This window comes from Nycticebus coucang, chromosome 24, assembly GCF_027406575.1.
Source record: "Nycticebus coucang isolate mNycCou1 chromosome 24, mNycCou1.pri, whole genome shotgun sequence".
Classification (NCBI taxonomy): domain Eukaryota; kingdom Metazoa; phylum Chordata; class Mammalia; order Primates; family Lorisidae; genus Nycticebus; species Nycticebus coucang.
The window spans coordinates 19,888,080-19,909,451 of record NC_069803.1 but is presented as its reverse complement, the minus strand read 5'-3'; the positions used below and the strand labels follow the sequence as shown (position 1 = coordinate 19,909,451).

The window sequence follows — 21,372 nt, the reverse complement described above, 5'->3', positions numbered from 1 at the left end:
TCTTTTCTGTCCCCCAAAGAAGTATGATTGTGCCTAGAGGAGTGTCGTGTTTTCATTGGTCCTTGATGGTGCTATCTTGATGATAAGAAGGGGGAATCCAACAGTTAATAGTGAATTAATGCTTTCTGCTCTTGTCTCTTTCTTTAGACGGAGTCCATTGCCTTACCTGTGCAATAATGCTGCTCAACACCGACCTGCATGGCCATGTAAGTGTAGGTGTGGGATGCTGTCTTACAGAACCTAAAGCATCGTGTCCAGATGTGTTCATTCTCTGCCTCCCTTTTTCTCATTCTCTACATGGTTCCCACAGCAGGCAGATAAGCACAAATCTTTGGGAAACGAAATAACTTGTTATTTTAGATGTTAGCACAGAACATAATTTGAAGGTACTTGGAGTTGCTTTTGCACAAATATGAGGGTTCTGTATCTTCTTTGTCCACTAGATGGCGTACAGAGCTTTTACTTATTTTCATTTTCTCTTGGTAGGAATTAAGGTTGATAGGTAATGATAAAACAGAATATAAATTCCGAAAATGTCTATCTTGTTATCACTAAATACAGTGGCAAATCTAAGAACTTAGCCTTTATGTATTTCTCAGACCACCTTTCACTACTTGAAATATCAAAATAACCTAATTATCTTTACTTAAAATAGAAAATGAACTTAAAGTTAAAATGATACATGAACTTTCACTTTTTCACTGAAGTGGAAGTTTACCATTTACTTAAACTCTTCATATTAGAGAAAAATAAGACTGTTTCAGTTAAATATAGGTCAATCAAAACTTGATTAGTATGAAAATTGTCTGAGGTCCATTTATTTTGAAGAGAAAATCAGGTTTCTGTATAATTAAAAAGTGTATCATCTCTTGATTTGCTGCAAGTTAAAAAGTTACATTAAAAAAACTAATTACAAAAATAAAACCTAATTACATGTGTGTTCTCCTAGTCACATAATCCCTTCTTTTGAAACTATAGTGTTCCTCTTTATAAAAGGCCAAATGGAGCCATGTGGGACCATTGAGTTAGACACGGTCATAAGATTATTAGGGGAGAAAGGCTTTTATCCTCAGCAAAGTGAAGAGGAAATTAATAGTGACAGACCCATAATTGGAACATTGTCTTTATGTATCTCAAAGTACTAGACAATTGGGAATTCCTTTAGCAATTTTTATAGGGTGAATTGAGAATAAATTAGCAGCTTTTATGTATATGTATGTGTGTGTATATATATGTGTGTGTGTGGGTGTGTTCGGAGATTCTACAGACTAAGAATGTAGATAATTTCAGGGAGTATTTTTGGGTAATAGGTCCGTCATATATCATGTGGAAATGAAAGTACTGTGCTTCCCACAGTGTGAGTCTTAAACTGAGTATCAGAATCTAACATTCACTCAGCTTGTTAAGGGGATGACCATTGGGTGAGCTACCAAACAAGTTTCCATTGCTTTCTTCAGTTCCTGTTCTGTGTACTTTGCCCCTTTCTTTCCCTTCCAGTCCCCAATGTCTTAGTCTTTTTACCCAAAGGAGATAATTATAAGTGTGCTCATGCACATTTAGCATTCACCCAAACCAGCAATTCCCAGCTTGGGAAATCCTTTTCACAGCAGATATCTTGAGGTCCCATCAACATGAGATTTGTGCATCTGTTGACTGTGGAAAATGTGTAATGATGGCAGCGGAGGGGGGCGTCTAGGAACATTTCAATTCCTATTTAAAAGTTGGGGCAGGGGTCCTCAAACTACCGCGGGCCATATGAGGCGGTGTGACTGTATTTGTTCCCATTTTGTTTTTTTTTTACTTCAAAATAAGATATGTGCAATGTGCATAGGAATTTGTTCATAGTTGTTTTTTTTTTTTCAAACTATAGTCCGGCCCTCCAATGGTCTGAGGGACAGTGAACTGGCCCCCTGTTTAAAAAAGTGTGAGGACCTCTGTGGGTTGTCAGATTGGGGGGATTTGTTTCTAGTAAATCCTAGATAGCTTTTTAAAAAGTTAATACACCTTTAATAATACTTTCAAATAAACATGTATTTTGCTAACCACCATAATTTGAAATATAGCAGAAAATAAAGGTGTGAGAATTGCTTTCCTATTCAGGTAACTCAGCATGCTTGATGTCCAGGCAAGCTGTGGGCACCCCAGTGTGTGTAGCCCACAGGTTCAGAGCCATAGGTCTAGGATGTTTGCTCTTGCCTTTTTTTTATACAACTTTCGAGGGATTATAAAGAGATTAGAGGAAGCATTGTACTTCTTTGTGACAACTGGGATGGAATCGACAGTTCATATAACTAAATGTTTTACTATTACCTTGAGCTGTGCCAATCATAGATAAGTCACAATTAGTTCTAACAGCAAAATCACAATAGAAGAGGGAGAAAATTATAAATAATATGAAATCTTTCTCCAGGATTATAGCTTTGCTCATTGTTGATTTGTAGCTTTGTTTTTAAAAATTTGTGCTGTATACTAAGGATTATCTATTTAGATTTTATATATTACTTTATTTATATATTACTTTTCTTGATCCTTATTTACAATACATGCTCTTACAAGTCTGTTGAATATATGGTAGCTATCACGAGAACTAACCTTATAAAAATGTATTTCTCTTATCTTCCTCCTCTGGATTCATTTTTAAAATTTTCCTTCTAGGTGGTAAGTTTTTGTCCCTAATTCTGGATAGAGCATCTCTCACATCATGATTGCCTGATTTTTTGTTACAGTGTCTGTTTGACTTATTAGCATGGCCCCTGACAGGCTAAATCATTTAGAAAGTAAAGTGAATTATTTCTGCTGTCTGCCGCCTTTCACCTCTTCTGAATGTTGTTTGCCTAGGCTACCGCCACCCATTACTTGGTTCAATGTAATGCTCTGGGGAGTAAACTTACGAACTAGTGAACTATTTTCCTTTTCTTCCTCATCATTGTGTCATAATATCACTATAACAGCATGTTCCTCTTAAGCATGGAAATGAGCTTGCCCTCATGCTAGGGGAGGGGTAACGTGGGAAATTAACTTCTTTTGGCTTTTCTTTGTGACTCTTTCCTTTACTCTGAGGAATGATGCTCTGAAAACACATTGATATGGGCCTTGATTTGGCCTGCTAATTTCCTTACTAATAACATGATGGAATGTATGCTAATAAATACTTCTCGCAGCTCAGTGTGACATGTTGGAATTGTCTTTTCTCATTCAACAAGCACTTAAACATTGTGTGTCTACTCTGTTCTAAGTTCCATGCCAGTTGGGTAAGGATCAGAAGTGAATGAGACATGTTCAGGGAAGCCAAATCTCTCTCTGGTAGTGTTGGTGAAGCTGACCTCGTTAGTCAAGTTCAACTGCAGACACAGGAGCAGATAACTGAGGTGGTGTGGGGGGAAACACCATGGAGGTGTTTTAATTTCACATTGGATTATAGTTAAACCTCACCAATTAGGTTCAGTAAATAACAATTTGAAGTGTATGGAATGTTTGGGATCAATCAAGTTCATTGATCCTCTTCAGTTCCTGCTTTGAAGAAGATTTGAATGATGTATCATTATCTTAGTAGTAGCATTGTCTGTAAGTTTTATTCTGTTAAATATTTTATAATTTTGGTCATGTGGCTAAATGGCTAAGTAACGTTTTTTATTCTCAAAGTACCTCTTCATCTACAAAGTATATATGCAAATTAAGCTGTATGTACAGATAAATTTCTATTAAACTGTAGAGTTTATCTTTCTTTGTTATATTGGAACTAAGAAATGGTACTGAATTTTGCTTGAACTGTCAACAAAGAGTTATATATATATTTTTGTTTAAATGTTGTAGGTGTATTTTATTGAGAATGGTATTAATAAATAGGTTTGGCTGGTTAGAATAATTTATACTTATTCCCTTTCTGGACTAATCTTCAATTGTGTTCTGTTTGCTACAAGGAGCCAGCTCTCTTGTATTTTGATCATCGTTAGTCAGCATCTAGACATCCTAGCAGTATGATCACCCAGGGTGAAGGCAGGAGGCAGGGGCAGGACACGTCTCACCAGGGCTGGCATTCAGAGGTGGCAGAAATTTTAGACATAGTGTTGAATTGCTTTGAAGAGTGAGATAGGAGGATAGTCAGCGGCCAGTTTCATAACTAGAAAGTCACAAGAGATACATAAGCCAGAGGCTGGCTGTGTAAGTCCATGGTCAGAGACTATAGCCAAGGCTTTATTTTTCATCAAGATTTGTTGACAGAAATCTACCTTTTAACATGTGGCTTGAGATTTTTAATAGCAGTTTTATTCAGCATCCCTCTGTATTGGTAGGAGCCAGTCTCCCATGTGCAGTGAATATCAAGCTGGTGTGTGGTTCTCTCTTTCCACCTCGGACTGGACCTGCTGCACATACTTTGTCCTTGGGATACTGGGGGCATGATAAGTGTCACCTGAGTTTAATGTAGGTGGCAGGACTTTAGGGTGTTTTAAGTCTTAGGTTGTACATTTAATGAGTAATAAAACTGAGACTAATATACCAATCTGGTAGGGAGAAAGAAAGAAATCAAGGAAAAAAGAACATGTAGATTTTGTAAACAGAATAATGTTAAAGAGATAGGTGGAGTTCGGTTTGAGTTAGGTCATAGGAATTCATTATTTCTTTTCTAGTCTTTACAGTGAATTCTTGGATTTGCTCTCTAGGAACCTGAAATTTTAAATGATGGATGACTATTTGACTTATTGTCAATGGTAGAAAATGACTATATGAAAATTGTTATCAGGGAGATTTAATGCTTTTAATTCTTCATATTGTGCTATTGTATATTTCCATCCTCCAAAGTTGAACTGTGTGTAGTTAATATCCTCAAGTGTCTGTAATCTTCGGTTATCATTATTGTAATTGGCAGCTGCATTAAGTACATTTTGCTGCTGCCCGCCCATCTTCCTGTGTAGCTGTCTTCCCTGTGGATACCACTTCCTGCCTGTGCTGCCTTGGGTATCCTCCATGTCCTCTGCCCGGAAACCTGTCCTTGGCGTTCCTTTTTCTCCCTGAGCCTTTACCCTGGTGTAGATCCCAGTGACATCATGATTTCTATTAAAGCAGCAGCACCTCTTGTGTCGGAGTCCTCTTCTCCACCTGCTTGGCGCCGTGTCCATCTTTTCACTCCCCTGCAGCTTCCCTGCCACAATGACCCTCCGCCCGGCTCTTATCCCTTGGACCTTCTCAGAGGTCCTGAAAGTTCACCGAAGCATCAGGCCTAGATCTCAGATGGAGGGTTCCTAGTGTGGTGTGTAATTCATTTTCTCCATTACTATTTCTGTTACTGGAAAGAACACATGTGGGATGACCTGAGAACCTAATCATCTGTGGCAGTGTTTTCATAGGAAAATGTCATTATCTGAAAGTTTATAGATTGCAATTTAGATTGCAATTCACTATCATATTGGTGACTGTCTAGATTTTGATAGAATTCCTTATTTAAGTAAGACAAAGTTTAATTATGCTTTGATCAATTTTGTTGGATTCCGTGACCTCTCAAAGTGGAAGCTAGCTTTCCTTTTTCCCTTCCATCCATCCCACCTCTGCCTCCATATTTTGGTGCAGTTCTGCTTTTCTTAGAACAGGTTCATACCTGGACAATTCCTCAGGCTTTTATCAGTGGGTCATGTCAATAGGGCTCATGTAGAGACCACAGATTGTCTAATTTACACCTTATTCAGTCACCGCAGACATTTTCCTTCTTAGGACTGTGAGATTTTCACATTTGCACAGTTCATTAGGAAAAGATGATAAGGGAACACAAGTCAGTTGTGCTGTTTCTTACTTCCTGCAAATGACTTTCGGGGGGGGGGGGAAGAAGGAAACATGACAGTGATCAACACCTCTGACCCTGCTAATCTCCATCCTGTGATGAAAAGTTTAAAGTAGTTTTGGAAAGTGTTTATAATTTAGTATTGAGTTCAGTGTGATTATCTTAAATTTTAGAGGAAGTATTTTCTACGAAATACTGATGGAATCAACTGTTTTACTACTCTCAAACTTTTTGTGTCAAGGTATCTTTATATTCTTAAATTATGAGCACCCCAAATTCTTTGTATGTTAATATTTACCACATTAGGAACTAAAATATAAAATTTTAATATTTATTCAGTCAGTTAAAACCCCTTAAGTGAATAACATACTTTCACAATTTAGCTCTACTTTGCCAAGTGAAAAATTTAGTGAAAAGAATAACATTTAAACTTTTTGTAAGTTTCTGTAATATTTAGCTTAGTAGAAGATGGCTCCATTCTAATGTGTGTTTTAGTCTATTGTAATAAATTGCAAGTTATACAACTTCTAGAAAATTCCATTGTATATTTAGGAGAGAATGAGAGTGAAAAAGTAAATATTAGTGGCGCCTGTGGCTCAAGGATTAGGGTGCTGGCCCTATATACCAGAGGTGGTGGGTTCAAACCCGGCCCTGGCAAAAACTGCAGAAAGAAAAGTAAATAATATTTTTAGTAGTATAAAAATAGTTTTGACCTCATGGACATCTATCTGGAATAGGATCTCTGAACTGCACTTTGAGAAACACTGTGCTTAAGATACTATTTTCAGTTATATACTTCTGGTTCATTTTTCAATGGCAATGTATCACAGGGGAGGTGGGATAAATCCCAGTAAAACTTCATATATCCCTGAAGGTTGAACTTTTAACACTTAAATGAGCTATGTAATTGGGATTTGTGAAAAAGAGCATTTACTATCACAGCTATAGTTTCCTGGAGTGAAAATTTACAAAGGATCTTGCTTTGCCCACTCATGATAAGATAGATAAAAATAAACACCCGAGGGCAGCATAACATAATCAAACTTATTTGGTAGAGAAGCATATAAAACAAAGGCAAAACATGAGCTTTTAGCAGAGCTACATAACTGAAGTAATTACCAAATCAGTTGTATGATTTTTCACCATGTCTTGTAACATGTTGGAGAAGGTGGAATTGTCATGTGGGAGGAGTATGCCTGCTGTGTTTTTAATATCCCAACATTCACGAAGCCAGATTTTGCCAATGGATGGTGAGAGCTTTATTTCTCCGAAAGCATGTTTCCACAAAGCTTCCAGAATCTACACTATTAAAAATGAAGAATTAATAGGGTCACTATGCCTAATTCTTTAATCTCTAGGTCAGAGTGTTTGCTGTGGTCTGTTTTCACGGCAGATACTTTATTGAGACAGCTGGCCCTCTTAAACCAGTCCTCCCACCCACCAGACTGACTTTAAGGATTGGTCAGATCTTTTGAGAAGATTATATTCCCTCTGTTGTCACAAAAGTCATCCTCTGATTAAAGAGTTGGTCACACATATACTGAGTTTTGGACTGAAGTGTGTGTGGTTTCTAGCTGCCCCTGCTAAGAATGGAATTCTTCTTCACTCTTCCCCTTTTGGTCTCATGTCCAGAAAAGTTAGGAGCTGCTTCTCCATTAGGGTGAGAGAAGGCCTTAACTTTAACAAAAGAAAAACTTGAAATTACACATCCTGATGTATTGTATTCCTTAATCTATTTGCTTGCTCACTTATGATTCTCAATACCAATACCACTTTCTTCCAGTTTTCTTTTATACCAGCGGTTCTCAACCTGTGGGTCCCGACCCACAGGAACTGTATTAAAGGGTGGCGGCATTAGAAAGGTTGAGAACCACTGTTTTAGACCATGGATAGGTAAATTATGACACATAGGCAAAATGCAGCTTGGGCCTATTTTGTAAATAAAGTTTTATTGAAACATAGCAAATGTTAAGTCAGTTGCTTACATTTTCAGACTATAATGACAGTATTGAATAGTTGTAACAGAGAATATATGGCCTGTAAAGCCAAAACATTCATACATGATGTTTTACAGAAATTTACAGATTTTGTCCATAAAATCTGCCATAATTCGGACACTCCCTCTTCCAAACATAGATCAGGTAAGGTTGAGCATAACTATGTTTACTTGAAATTCCACCTGGGAATGGGTTAAAAACATATTCAGGTCAAATTCTTTAGAAATGATAAATCCATAAAAGAAATTATCTCTAGATAGCACTTAATGTATCTTTAAAAGAAAATAAATGGAGAAAATGGCTTTTTATTATATGAAAACACATTTGAAAATTATAATTGTCGGGCGGCGCCTGTGGCTCAGGGAGTAGGGCACCGGCCCCATATGCCGGAGGTGGTGGGTTCAAACCCAGCCCCGGCCAAAAAACTGCAAAAAAAAAAAATTATAATTGTCAATGCAGAGAATAGCCTTAAATTTGGGGGCGGGCATGTGAACCTTTAATATAGGATGATTTGAGTTTTTGATATTTTCTCTCATTAAGGATGACACCTTAATTAGCTAAACATTTAAGGATTGGGCCTGATATTTTGGAGTTTCAAATTGAATTCTTATTTTTTTGTAGATTTTACTTTTTGTTTATTATCATTTTAAGTTTGATTAAAATGCCACCTGATTTTAAAGCCAATGATCCGGAGATTCATATTCAGTATAACTTCTCAGTTTTGATTAAAAGTATTGCATGGATTCAAGGGCCTATTCCTATCCCTCTCTCTACATCAGGAGGCCTTTTGAAATCTCTGTGCTTTACTGACTTACTAAGAGGAACTTAAACTATCAGAAAGCACTATGAGAGCTCATTCGTGGTCATCATTTGGTTCAGAGCAGCAGGCCTACCTTTACTCAACATTATGAATCAGTTTGGAAAGAAAATGACGAGAACTATGACAATGTGTAAGTTTCTCCTTAATACCTATGAATCCTTAAGATTCAAAATCAAAGATAAGAGTTAGCTTTTTTCAGTGAATAACGGTTGTTTGAGTAATATTTCAAGCATGGATACAGCTTGGTGTATGACACAGAAAAAAACCTCCAGGCATCATAAGGGATGTTCTGTTAAGACTTCACTTCATTTTACTTTTATTCCCTGTTGAAATGATAGAAAAGCCTACGAGGGAAGGGAGGTCTTTAAATACACATGGCAGGAAGAAGCACCAGGGACTGATCTCACCCCCTTCATCTTCTGTTCTTGAATTTTACCCAAAAGAATTACCAGTGCGTCAGAGAACAATAAATGACAGATTAAAAACTCCAGCTAGTGAAGTATTCAAGAAATGATTGGCCATCCTGGACATGTAAAAAGCTGTGTGTCTTGGTTATATCATTCCCTGCATTGATCAGGCAAACTAAGGCACAGTGTATTGGCTAGTTACACTAATGCTTCTTTACAGCGTAGGACTCAAAGTTTTTGAATTGGTATTTGTTGGTCTGAATGTATATAGCCATTTTCTCCACCTAATTGCTGTTTTCCCAACTGTTGTTTCAAAGTCTATGTGAGTCAAATTGGTATCTTTTTATCAGTGTAGGTAATAGCTGGTCACTGTTGAAAGTATGCAGAAGGTAATACCAAACAAGCAATTAAAATAAATCTAAATTTAGATGAAGTATGATTTCACAAACAAAAATTTACTGCAGACCTTATCATGGTTTTAATGTTATAAAATGTGACAATTGGTACTTAACTGATGAAAGTTTTATTTACACCTTACATTAGAAATTTATGGTGTCCTGTAAAAACATTTTTTTCTTTTTTTTTGAGACAGAGTCTCACTTTGTCACCCCTGGTAGAGTGCCATGGCATCATAGCTCACAGCAACCTTAGACTCCTTGGCTCAAGTGATTCTCTTGCCTCAGCCTCCCAAGTAGCTGGGACTACAGGCACCCACCACAACACCTGGCTATTTTTTTTTTTTTTTTGGAGGTGGGGTCTCTCTCTAGCTCAGGTGATTCACCCACCTCGGCCTCCCAGAGTCCTAGGATTACAGGCATGAGCCACTGTCCCCTACCCTGAATAAGCATTTTGATTTAGTAGTCTTTAAACACCTTGTTCATGAATCTCTCAAGAGAATTTTGCAAAATTAGTATCCCTTCTTCCATTTATTATCTAAATTCTTTTATTGTTAAGTTTTAAATATAGGCATATCTCATTTTATCATGCTTTTGCTTTATTATACTTTACAGGTAACTGCATTTTGGTGTGTGTGTGTGTGTGTTGAACAAATTGAAGGTTTATAACAACTTTGTGTTGAGGAGGTTCATTTGTGCCATTTTTCCAACAGAATGCGGTAACATTTTGGTAATTCTCACAGTATTTCAGACTTTTTCATTATTGTTATATCTGTTATGGTGATCTGTGCTCATTGATGTTACTATTATAATTATTTTGGGGTACCATGAACTGTGCCCATATAAGACAACAAACTTAAAAAATGCATGTGTTCTGACTACTCCACTGACCAGCCATTCCCTGTTTCTGTCTCCTCTTTCTTATCCCCTAAAACAAAAAAATACTGAAATGAGGTCTATAGCCATGCCACCCTGAACATCCCCAGTCTTGTCTGACTTGGGAAGCTAAGCAGAGTTGTTCCTGGTTAGTACTTGGATGGGAGACAACATTGTACTTAGCTCATTTAGCAACTCTACAATGGCCTCTAAGCTTTTAAGTGAAAGGAAAAGTCTTCTATCTCACTTTAAGTTAAAAGCTATGAATGATCAAGCTTAGTGGGGAAGGAATGTTGAAAGCCAAGATATGCCAGAAAGGTAGATCTCTTGTGCCAAATAGCCTAGTTGTGAATGCAAAGGAAAAGTTGTTGAAGAAAACTGAAAAAGCTGCTCCAGTGAACCGGTGAATGATAAAGAGAAGCATCTTATTGGTAATATGGAGCAAGTTTGAGTGGCCCAATAGAAGATCAAACCAGCCATAATATTCGCTTTAAACAAAGCCTAATCCAGAGGACAGCCCTAAATCTCTTCAATTCTATGAAGCCTAAGAAAGGTGAGAAAGTGGGCGGTGCCTGTGGCTCAGTGGGTAGGGTGCCGGCCCCATATACCGAGGGTGGTGGGTTCGAACCCGCCCTGGCCAAACTGCAACAAAAAATAGCCAGGCATTGTGGTGGGTGACTGTAGTCCCAGCTACTCGGGAGGTTGAGGCAAGAGAATCGCCTAATCCTAGGAGTTGGAGGTTGCTGTGAGCTGTGACACCACAGCACTTACCAAGGGTGATAAAGTAAGAGTCTGTCTCTAAAAAAAAAAAAGAAAGATGAGAAAGCTGTAAAAGAAAAGTTTGTAGCTAGCAGAAGTTGGTTCATGAGGTTTAAGGAAAGGCCATGTAAATCACCTAAAAGTGCAAAGTCAAGGAGCGAGTGCTAATAGAGCATCTGAGGTAGGTTTACCAGAAGATCTTCCTGAGTATTTTTTTAGAGACCACGAACATGTTTTGATTACAACATATTTTGACTTTTATTATTATTTCAAAATATTAAGGGGTACAAACATTTTTAGTTACATGTATCAATTTTGTTATGCTTGACTCAGAGGTTTTTTTTATTGTTGTTTGTTTTTAATTTCAGGTTAATGTGAAGGTACAACCAACCAGGTCACAGTATTTGAATTTGTTAGGTAGACAAAGAACATTTTTTAATGAAAAAAGCATCAGTCCACCAAGAAGATGCCACAGGTAGCTGTATTGATTAGAATTGTTATATTGTAATAAAATAAGAATTAAGGCCTTTTGCAACAATTTGGATGGAACTGGAGGTCAATATCCTAAGTGATCTAAAGAATGGAAAACAAACACTGCGTGTACTCAATATTAAATTGGAAGTAACTAATGAGCACACATGTGCACAAAAGTATAACTCAGTGGAAATCAGGCAGGGGGAAAGTGGAGGAGGGAGAGTAAAAACTTATCTAAACACTGAACACTATCTGGGTGATGGGTGAATTTATAACCCTGACTCAGGCATAACAAAATTGATATATATAACCAAAAAAATTTGTACCTCTGTAATAATATGAAATTAAAAAAAAAGGACAGCTTTCTCCTTAGATCAAGAACAAAACAAGTATGTCTACTCTTGCCATTTATATACATCATTGAAGATGCTAGCCAGGGTCTAGGCAAGAAAAAGTGATAGGACATTTAGATTACCAGTGAATAAGCAAAATAGATAAAGAGTGACATTACCAAAATGGTGGAGTAGAAACAATCTGTCTTTACTCTCCCTCACAGAAAATAAAAGATATTCTATACCAAGATTTCCTTTGCATTCACACTAGCAATATCCCGAAACTCAAATCTGAAGCTGAGACAACACTGGGACCAAAGAAAGGTGAAAAACAATAAGAAAATCAGAGAAACAAATTTCTCTACCCACAGTCCCTGTGCTAGTGCTTTCTACCCTAGAAGAAATGAGATTGAGGCTTCCAGGCTACTTAAGCATCATAGTGGGTTCTCTTTCAGGAAAACTGTTCCTGCTTTAATCCAAGGGAACAATCATGACTACTTTAAAGGAGAAAAACACCTGAGGGAACTTAGAGACAAACAAGGGAGGTGTTAGTAGGGGCTAGTAACCCCAGCCCCTAAAACTCTGTTCTCAATCTCAGCCATAAAAAATGCCAGGTCAGGGCGGTCCCTGTGGCTCAAAGGAGTAGGGCGCTGGCCCCATGTGCCAGAGGTGGTGGGTTCAAACCCAGTCCTGGCCAAAAACTGGGGTGGGGTTGGGGGAAGCCAGGTCAGAGCAGCTATTCATAAGCAACATCTGCAGGAAACACACTTCTGGTCACAAACACCTAGTCCACTTTCCCATGCAGCTGAGGTATCCCCTTTGACATATCCCCATCCCCTTCCATTTGGGAAGGGCATTGCTCTCCACATTGTGAAAACCAAGGGAAACCTAGGCTTAAGGTTCCATCTAATGCTGAAAAGGCTGAGGACATTCAACAGGGAATAGCAAATGACCTCTAAACAGATACACCATAGAAAGACTATAACAAGCCAAAAAGGAAAGACTAATTAATTCTCCAGTGTGAAACCATAGCTGTACATTCATGAGAAACAGTAGCACAAAGGAACCCATAACCTCCCCAAATGACAAAGCAAAGAAATAGTGACCCCAATAAAACAGCAACATGAAATCTCAGATTAAGAATTCAAGCTGGGCACAGTGGCTCATGCCTGTAATCCTAGCACTCTGAAGGGCAAAGGTAGGTGGATTGCTTTAACCTCAGGAGTTTGAGACCAGCCTGAGCAAGAGTGAAACCCCATCTCTACTAAAAATAGAAAAACCAGCCGGGCATGGTAGCAGGTACCTGTAGCCTCAGCTATTCAGGAGGCTGAGGCATGAGAATCCCTTGACCCAGTAGTTTGAGGTTGCTGTGAGTTGTGACACCAGGGCATCCAACCTTGGGAGACTGGGTGAGACTCTGTCTCAAAAAACAATAATAATAATAATAAAAATTCAAGACAGCAATTCTAAGGAAACTTAGTGAACTAAAGGTCTCCTTTGCTTTCCTGGTTATGTTTATCATAAAAATTTAACAGAGATTGAAATATAAAATAAGTCAGATTGTAGAACTTAAATACATTTGCCGAACTTAAAAATGTATTACAAGCTCAGGCTTTCAGCAGCAGAATTTATCAAGCAGAAGAGTTAGTGAGCTTGAAAACAATAGGCTGTTTAAAAATACAGAGGAAAAAAGGATACAGAGAAAAACCTCAAAAGAGCAAATCTAAGAGTTGTGTGTATGCCAATGGAAACTGAGAAATAGGAAGATTAGAAAGCTTTTTCAAAGAAGTCGTAAAAGAAAAGACTGTAATACAATAATAGTACGGGACTTCGATACCCAACTCTCATCCAGACAGAAAATCAACAAAGAAACTTTGGAGTTAAACTGCCCTCTGGACCACATAGATCTGACATCTATAGAACATTTCATTCAACCACTCCCAAATATGTATTCTCCTCATCAAGACATGGAACATTCTCCAGGAAAGACTATATATTAGGCCATAAAATAAATCTCAAGAAGTTCAAAAACTTGAAATCACAATCAAGTATCTTTTCTGCCCACGATGGAATAAAACTAAAAATTATGCTTTCTGTGTCACAGGCTATTGACAAAAATGAAACAAGGGGTACATTGGAAACTATACAAACACATGATAGTAAAACAGTATGCTCCCGAATAATCAATGAGCCAATGAAAAAAAGGAAATAAAAATTTTGGAAATAAAAAATGGAAGCACAACATGCCAGACGGTATAGGGTAAAGCAAAATATTATTGGAGGTAATATTCTGGCAATAAATGCTCACATTTTAAAAAAGTAGAGAGGAGCCTTCAGGATGACAGCTGTGCACTCATCTCCTTCACAAAGAGTCATCAAAGCAGTGTGTAGATAATCACATGTCAAGTAGGCTGAGAGAACACTGGAAATCAGCAGAGAAGTGATAGAGAATTTCCTAGACGTAGAAGGAGAAGGAAATAGAGCAGCCATCCTAGCTGGGATCTGTTCTGAGGCAGAGAAACTCCCCATCGTGGGTTATCTTTGAGCGATCCCCAGTGGTCTCTACGATGGACTTCTACAGTCCTAGCAGTGGGAGAAACTAATATTGGGACCCACCTGAAATCTATATGACATCATTATTCTAGAAAGGAAGTTTGCGATGGGTCCCATAAAACCTCCCCAAACCAAGCAGCTGCAGCATGATACCATTTTGAGACTTGAGCCTCTACCAGATTACATCCTGCCCTAGGGCCAAATAGCCTTGATAATTCACATCCCTAGAGCCCTGCTAGCATCCCCCTATATCCAGCTAGCAGGGTGCAGCATCAGGACTCTGGCCAAACCCAGCAGGCAGCAAGGTCCCCAGCACTTTAGCCCATACTGTGTCTTAAGTACTGCAAAATGAGTGGTACAGTACACCAGGGACACAGCCATGGGACTAAGAACCGAAGCATTCTCCAGGGCCTGACTTTAAAGCATACTGCAAAGCCATAGTAATTAAAATAGTATGGTGCTGGTATCAAAACAGGCACAGTGACCACTGGAATGGAAGAACCCAGAAATAAATTCACATGATTACAGCCAACTGATTTTTGACAAAGGCTCCAATTGGGGAATGAGCAGTATTTTTAATAAATGGTACTTGTAAGACTGGATATCCATAAGAAGAATGAAACTAGATTACTACCTCTCACAATATTCAAAAATCATCTCAAATTGGATTAATGAGTTAAATGAAAAGCCTGAAAGTTAAAACTACTAGAAGAAAAGATTGGGGAAATTCTTCAAGACATTGATAGGTGCAAAAATTCTTGAAATAAAACCTCTAAAAGACGGGCAGCAGCTGGATGCAGTGGCTCAATGCCTGTAAGCCTAGCACTCTGGGAAGCCAAGGCAAATGGATTGCTTGAGCTCAGTTCAAGACCATCCTGCGCCCAAGTGAGACCCCATCCGTAAAAATAGCTAGGCATTATGGCAGGTGCCTATAGTCCTGGCTACTCAAGAGGCTGAGGCAAGACAATCACTTGAGACCAAGAGTTTGAGGCTGCTGTCAGCTATGATGCCATGGCACTCACAACTGACAGTGACAAAGTGAAACTCTGTCTCAAAAAAAAGGCAACAAAAGCAAAAAATAGTGAACTATCCATTAGACTAAAAAGCTGCTGCACAGCAAAGAAAATAATTAACAAAGCAAATACACAGCCTACCGAGTGGTAGAAAATATTTGCAAACTTCTCATTCAACAACACCTTTATTAACCAGAAGTTATGAGCTCAACAATGCAAAGCAAATATTAATAATTTTATTAAATGGGCAAAAGATCTGTAAAGACACATCTCAAATAGAGTATGTACAGTGATCAGCAGGTTTATGAATGAATGCTCAACATTATTAATCAAAAGAAATATAGATCAAAACCAGTGAGATATCATTTTGCCCCAGTTAAAATGGTTTTTGTTAAAGACAGAAAATAATGAATGCTGGATTATAACTACCATATAATCCAGCAAACTCTCTGCTAGGTATATATATACACAAAATAAAGGAAATCAGTATGTCAAAGAGATATGTGTATTCCCATGTTTACTGTATCACTATTCACAATAACCAAGATATGGAATAGCCTAAGTATTCATCAGTGGATAAGTAGATGAAAGTTTTGTAGGCAACCACAGTGGAATACTATTCAGCTACAAACAAGAATGACTTTGGATCGGCATGGGTGGAACTGGAGATCATTGTGTTAAGCGAAATAAACAAATCTCAGAAAGACAAACGTTGTATGTTCTCATGAGTATGGTGGGTCTAAAAAAAATAAGTGGATTTCATGGAGGTAGAAAACGGTAACTACCGGAAGCTGGGAAGGGTAGGGGAAAAGAGAATTTAGTGAAATTGGTTAATGGACATTTTATTTTTCCCCTGGGGCAGGCAGCAGTGGTGGTGCCTTGTGAGCTATGGTCAAAATTAAGGTTCAGTACCCTAATGGCAAAGAGGAGGAACTGGCGAGAAAGCTGGATGACCTGAAGATGGTCAGATGTGGTGTCCTAGGTGTGTGTCACCAAAGTGACAGGCTGCCTGGTGTCTTAAGTGCTCCAGATTCTGAGCCATTGGCAGATCCATCGCTTGTGTTCTCACTATAATTAAATCAGACTCAGAACACCTCAAGAAATTGTACAGGGGCAAAGAAGTATGAGTCTCTGGGTCTGTGGCAGAAGAAAACTCGGGGGGAACTTTGAGGGGAACCTTGAAGACTCGGGGGGAACTTTGAGGGGAACCTTGAAGACTCGGGGGGAACTTTGAGGGGAACCTTGAAGACCAGGAAGCAGCTGCAGAAGTACATGGTCAGGGCCTGAGCATCTCAGTGTCAGTAAGACACAAAACTGGCAGTAAATAGTACCAGAAGAGAAATAGGTTAGTTAATATTTATCAAATACAGCTAGAAAGAAGTAATATTATCTAGTGTTCATGGTATAGTAGGGTGATTATACTTAATAATTTGTTGAATATTTCAAAATACATAGAGGAGCATAATTAGAATGTTCCCAACATAAAGGGTGAAGTTTGGGGGCAATGGATGTCCCATTTGCCCTTTGATTATTACATATTATATACATGTAACAAAATATCACGTTAACTAGAAATATGTATACATGTTTCAGTAAGAACACTCTTTATATAGGCATAATTAAATATTTTCTTTAAACCAAATATAAAGGAATAATTTATTTGCAGAAGAAATACTTTTTATCTGCCAGGCATGGTGGCTCATGCCTGTAATCCTAGCACTCTGGGAGGCTGAGGTGGGTGGATTGCCTGAGCTCACAGGTTCAAGACCAGACCGAGCCAGAGCAAGATCTCATCTCTAAAAATAGCCAGGCATTGGAGTGGGAGCTTGTAATCCCAGCTACTTGGGAGGCTGAGGCAAGAGAATCACTTGAGCCTGAAAGTTTGAGGTTGCTGTGAGCTATGACGCTCTGGCAGTCTACAAAAAAAAAAAAAGAAAAGAAATATTCCTTATCTACCATACGGTAAATAAGATTATTAGAACTAAACATGTTTAGCAAGGTTGAAGAATACAAGTTAGAAAATTATACAAAAATCAACTGTATTTCTATATGACAACAATGAACAATAAAAGAAATTAATTTCATTTGTAATAGTACTAAGATTAAGACATAATAGATTTAGCAACTAGGCCCTAGTAAAACTATAAAATATCACTGAAAGTAAAATAACTGGAAAGATTTCATGGTCATACATTGGAACATTTATTGTTAAGACTGCAGTACTTAATAAGCTGATCTTCAGATTAAACACAATTACTTTCAAAATCCGAGCTGGCTTGCTTTAGGGGGAGGGACAGAAATTGACAAATAAGTCTTGAAGTATGTGGAAATGCAGAGGATCCAGAATAGTCAAAACTGTATAGAGAAAGCAAAAATCGGAAGACTTACGACTTTTCAACTTTAAAACTTATATAGAACTTTGCTCCAAGATACTGAAGACACAAGTAAATATAAAGATAACTTCATGTTCATGGATTGGAAGACTTAATATTATTAAAATGCTCATACTATACCAAGTTGTCTACTGATAGAACATAATTCTTTCAAGATCTCAACAGCATTTTTTTCTAGAGATGGAAAAATTCGTGCTAAAATTCATATGGGATCCCAAGGTTCCCAAATCAAACAATTTTGATAAACAACAAAGTTGGAGTCTTCATACTTCCTTATTTCAAACAAGTTGCAATGCTACAGAATCAAAGTGGTGTGGTGGTGACATAAAGCTAGACAAATGTACAAATGGGATAGTATAGAGAGCTCAGAAATAAATCCTCAAATGGTCTTCAAGAAAGTGCTAAGACCACTCAATGGGGAAAGGACAGACTCTTCAACAAATGGTATTGGGAAAACTGAATAGGCAAAAGAAGTTGGACCCTTATACAGTATATAAAAATCATCTCAAAATTGATTAAAGATATAAAACTATAAAATTCTTAGGAAAAAAGGGCAAAGCTTCGTGATGTTACACTTGGCAGTGATGTTGGCTATCTCAAAAGCACAGGTCCAAAAGTAAAAATGAGACAACATCAAAGTTAAAAACTTTATGCCTCAAAACATAAAAGAGTGAAAAGGCAACCTACAGAGTGGGAAAAGATATTTTCAAATCTTGTATCTGTAAGAAGTTAATATCCAATCTATATAAGTAACTTCTAAATCTCCATATCTAAAAATGTCTCAAAAAAAGGGCAAAGTACTTCAATAGACATTTATCTGAAGATGGTATGCAAATGGTCATGACCATGTAAAAACATGCTCAGCATTCTCTAAGCACGAAAATGCAAAGAAATACTGCAATCAAATATAATTTTATACCCATTAGGATGGCTCTTATCAAGAAAATAGTGGGGGGAAAAAGCACTGCAAGGATGTGGACAAATTGGAAATGTTGTGCACTGTTAGATTTTAAAATGCTGCAACTACTATGGAAAATAGTATGGAAGGTCCAAAAAAATTAAAAGTAGAACAACCATATGACTCAGTAATCCTATTTCTAGGTATGTAGCAAAAAGTTGAAAAGATATTTGCCAAACTATGTTGAGAGTAGGTCTGTTCACAATAGCTAAGAAGGGGAAGCAGACCAAATGTTCATCTACAGATTCGTGGATAAACAAGATGTTCCTTATACATACAATGAAATATCATTTGACCTTAAAAAGGAAGGAAATCCTGTGATATGCTACCACATGGATGAACCTTGAGAACATGATGCTAAGTTAAACAAGGTAGTCACAGAAAGAAAAACAATACCCAATTCCATTTATTTGAGGTAAGGATTGTTCATATAAACAAAGAATGATGATTATAAGCATCTAGGGTGAGGGGGCAGGTTATTGTTTAATGGGTATAGTGTTTGAATTGAGATGAAAAGATTTCAGAGACCTGTTTCAGAACAATGTGAATACACTCATGAGCAACACTACTGGACTGTGTGCTTAAAATTGTTATGATAAACTCACTACAAAGCTACAGGAATCAAGAGTGTGTTTTCTACCCACAGCAGAAAGCTTCACATGGGGATCGATGCAGTACAATCAAGTATCTAAAAATAAACCCCTTACATTTATGGTCAGTTGATTTTCAAAAAGGGTTCTAAGACAATTTGGTGGGAAAAGTAAATGATAGTATAAAATCGAGTATCTATATATAAAAGAATGAAGTTGAATTACTACTTCCTACCATGTTCAAAAATGAATTCAACATGGATTAAATATCTAAATGTAAGAACACTGCAAAACTCACAGAAAATATAGGAGTAAATATTGGGTTAAGTAATCATTTCTTAGATATAACACAAAATGCACAAGTAATAAGAAAATAAGTTGGATTTCATCTAATTAAAATCTTTTGTGCTTCGAAGTACACCATCAATAAAGTGAAAGAAAAAAAGAAAGTGAAAAACACACATCTTGGGAGAAAATATTTGCAAAGTGCATATCTGATAAGAAACTGCAGTCTAGAATATAAAAAGAACTACAACTCAAAAGTAAAAATACAAAAATCCCAACAAGAAAAGGGAATAGGAGTTAAACGGGCATTCCCCTGAAGAAGAAATACAAATGGCTAATAAGCACATGAAAAGATGCTGAGAATCATTGTTAGGTATATGGAAATCAAAACTATAGAAAACGATGGCTAAAATAAAAATCACAAATATTCAGTGTTTATGAGGTTGTAGAGAAATTAGAACCTTAGTGGGAATGTAAGATGGTGCAGCCACCAGGAGTCTGGCAGTTTCACAAATGAATAAACACAGTTATCACAGGACCCAATAATCCCATTTCTACATATATACCTAGGAGGAACGAAAACATGTTCACACCAAAACTTGCACACATATACTTATAGCAGCATTCATAATAGCCAAAAAGTGGAAAAAGTCTGTATCCATCAGTTTATGAATTGATAAATACAATTTGGTATATCCATACAATGGAATCTTATTTAGCGATAGAAAGAAATTAAAGAGAAGCAGGAGCAGGATGATGGCCGAGTAACAGCTTCCCTGCAACTGGGCACGGTGAGTCTGGGGAGATAAGACTCCAGACATCTCTGGCTGGTGGGATTTGCCTATCATCATACAGGGAGTCAGCAAGGGACTTCTGGACCCCAAAAGGAGGACAAAAACAGTGGAAAACTGGCAAGTGGTTGCGTGTGTTTGAATGACCTAATCCAGCTGGCAGCGGTAAGTACAAGCAGCAGTGAGACTGCGAACCGGAAAGGCCTTACCTGTGAACTGTTTTGGTGTTTTTGGACTTGGCACTCAGTTGAACTGCCTTGGGGAGAGCATGAACACGAGTGTGGAGAACTTTGGGCATTGTCTAGGGCCCCAGACGGAGCTAATAGTGTTCGGCTGTGGGCCGCAGGGAGTCTTTGTGAGAGAACTGCCCCCACAAGCTCCGCCCTCAGGGTGGTAGAGCAAGGATCCAGTGGGAGCTAGTAACCTCGTGACTGAGCAGCCTAAAGGTGGGGAGTGAGCTGCCTTACAGCCTTAACCCTCAGGGGCAGAGTGAGACTGGTTTTGGCACACTGGAGCCTCAGGCTGTTGCCCTGGGTAGAGTGCCATGGCGTCACAGCTCATAGCAACCTCAAACTCCTGGGCTTGGCGCTGCCCGGACCTCCATAAGAGCTGCACTGTGACCCCCGACCCATGACCTGTGCCTACCGGGCCTCTGCATGCCCTGACCAGGAACTGTGGGAGCCGTGCAACCCTGCATCCTCCTTTCTGTACCCTCCTTGCCTCCACACCAGCCCACTCGTCTGGCCAGGGACTCTGGTAGCCACGTGCCCTCCAGAGCCCTCCCTGTCTCTGTGCAGAGCCCTTCTCCTGGCCAGAGACTGCTGGAGCCTTGGGCTCTCTGTGCCAAAGTCACTGGGTGCCTGGCACTCCCAGAACCGTGCACACCACCTCCCGCCCTATTGCTGGATCCGGGTGTGTCACACTCTGGAGCTGCTTCCACAACCAGAACTCCCTGG

General features: G+C 38.4%; 1 protein-coding gene across 6 annotated transcripts in view; it reads left to right on the top strand.

Annotated features, from left to right (window-relative positions):
* PSD3 (pleckstrin and Sec7 domain containing 3) overlaps positions 1-21,372 on the top strand; it is a 559,602-nt gene that overhangs the window by 317,690 nt on the left and 220,540 nt on the right. For all 6 annotated transcript variants that reach the window (XM_053578222.1, XM_053578223.1, XM_053578226.1 and 3 more), the window contains one exon: positions 148-206. In XM_053578222.1, the coding sequence (XP_053434197.1) occupies positions 148-206 (59 nt within the window). The remainder of the gene's footprint in view (positions 1-147; positions 207-21,372) is intronic.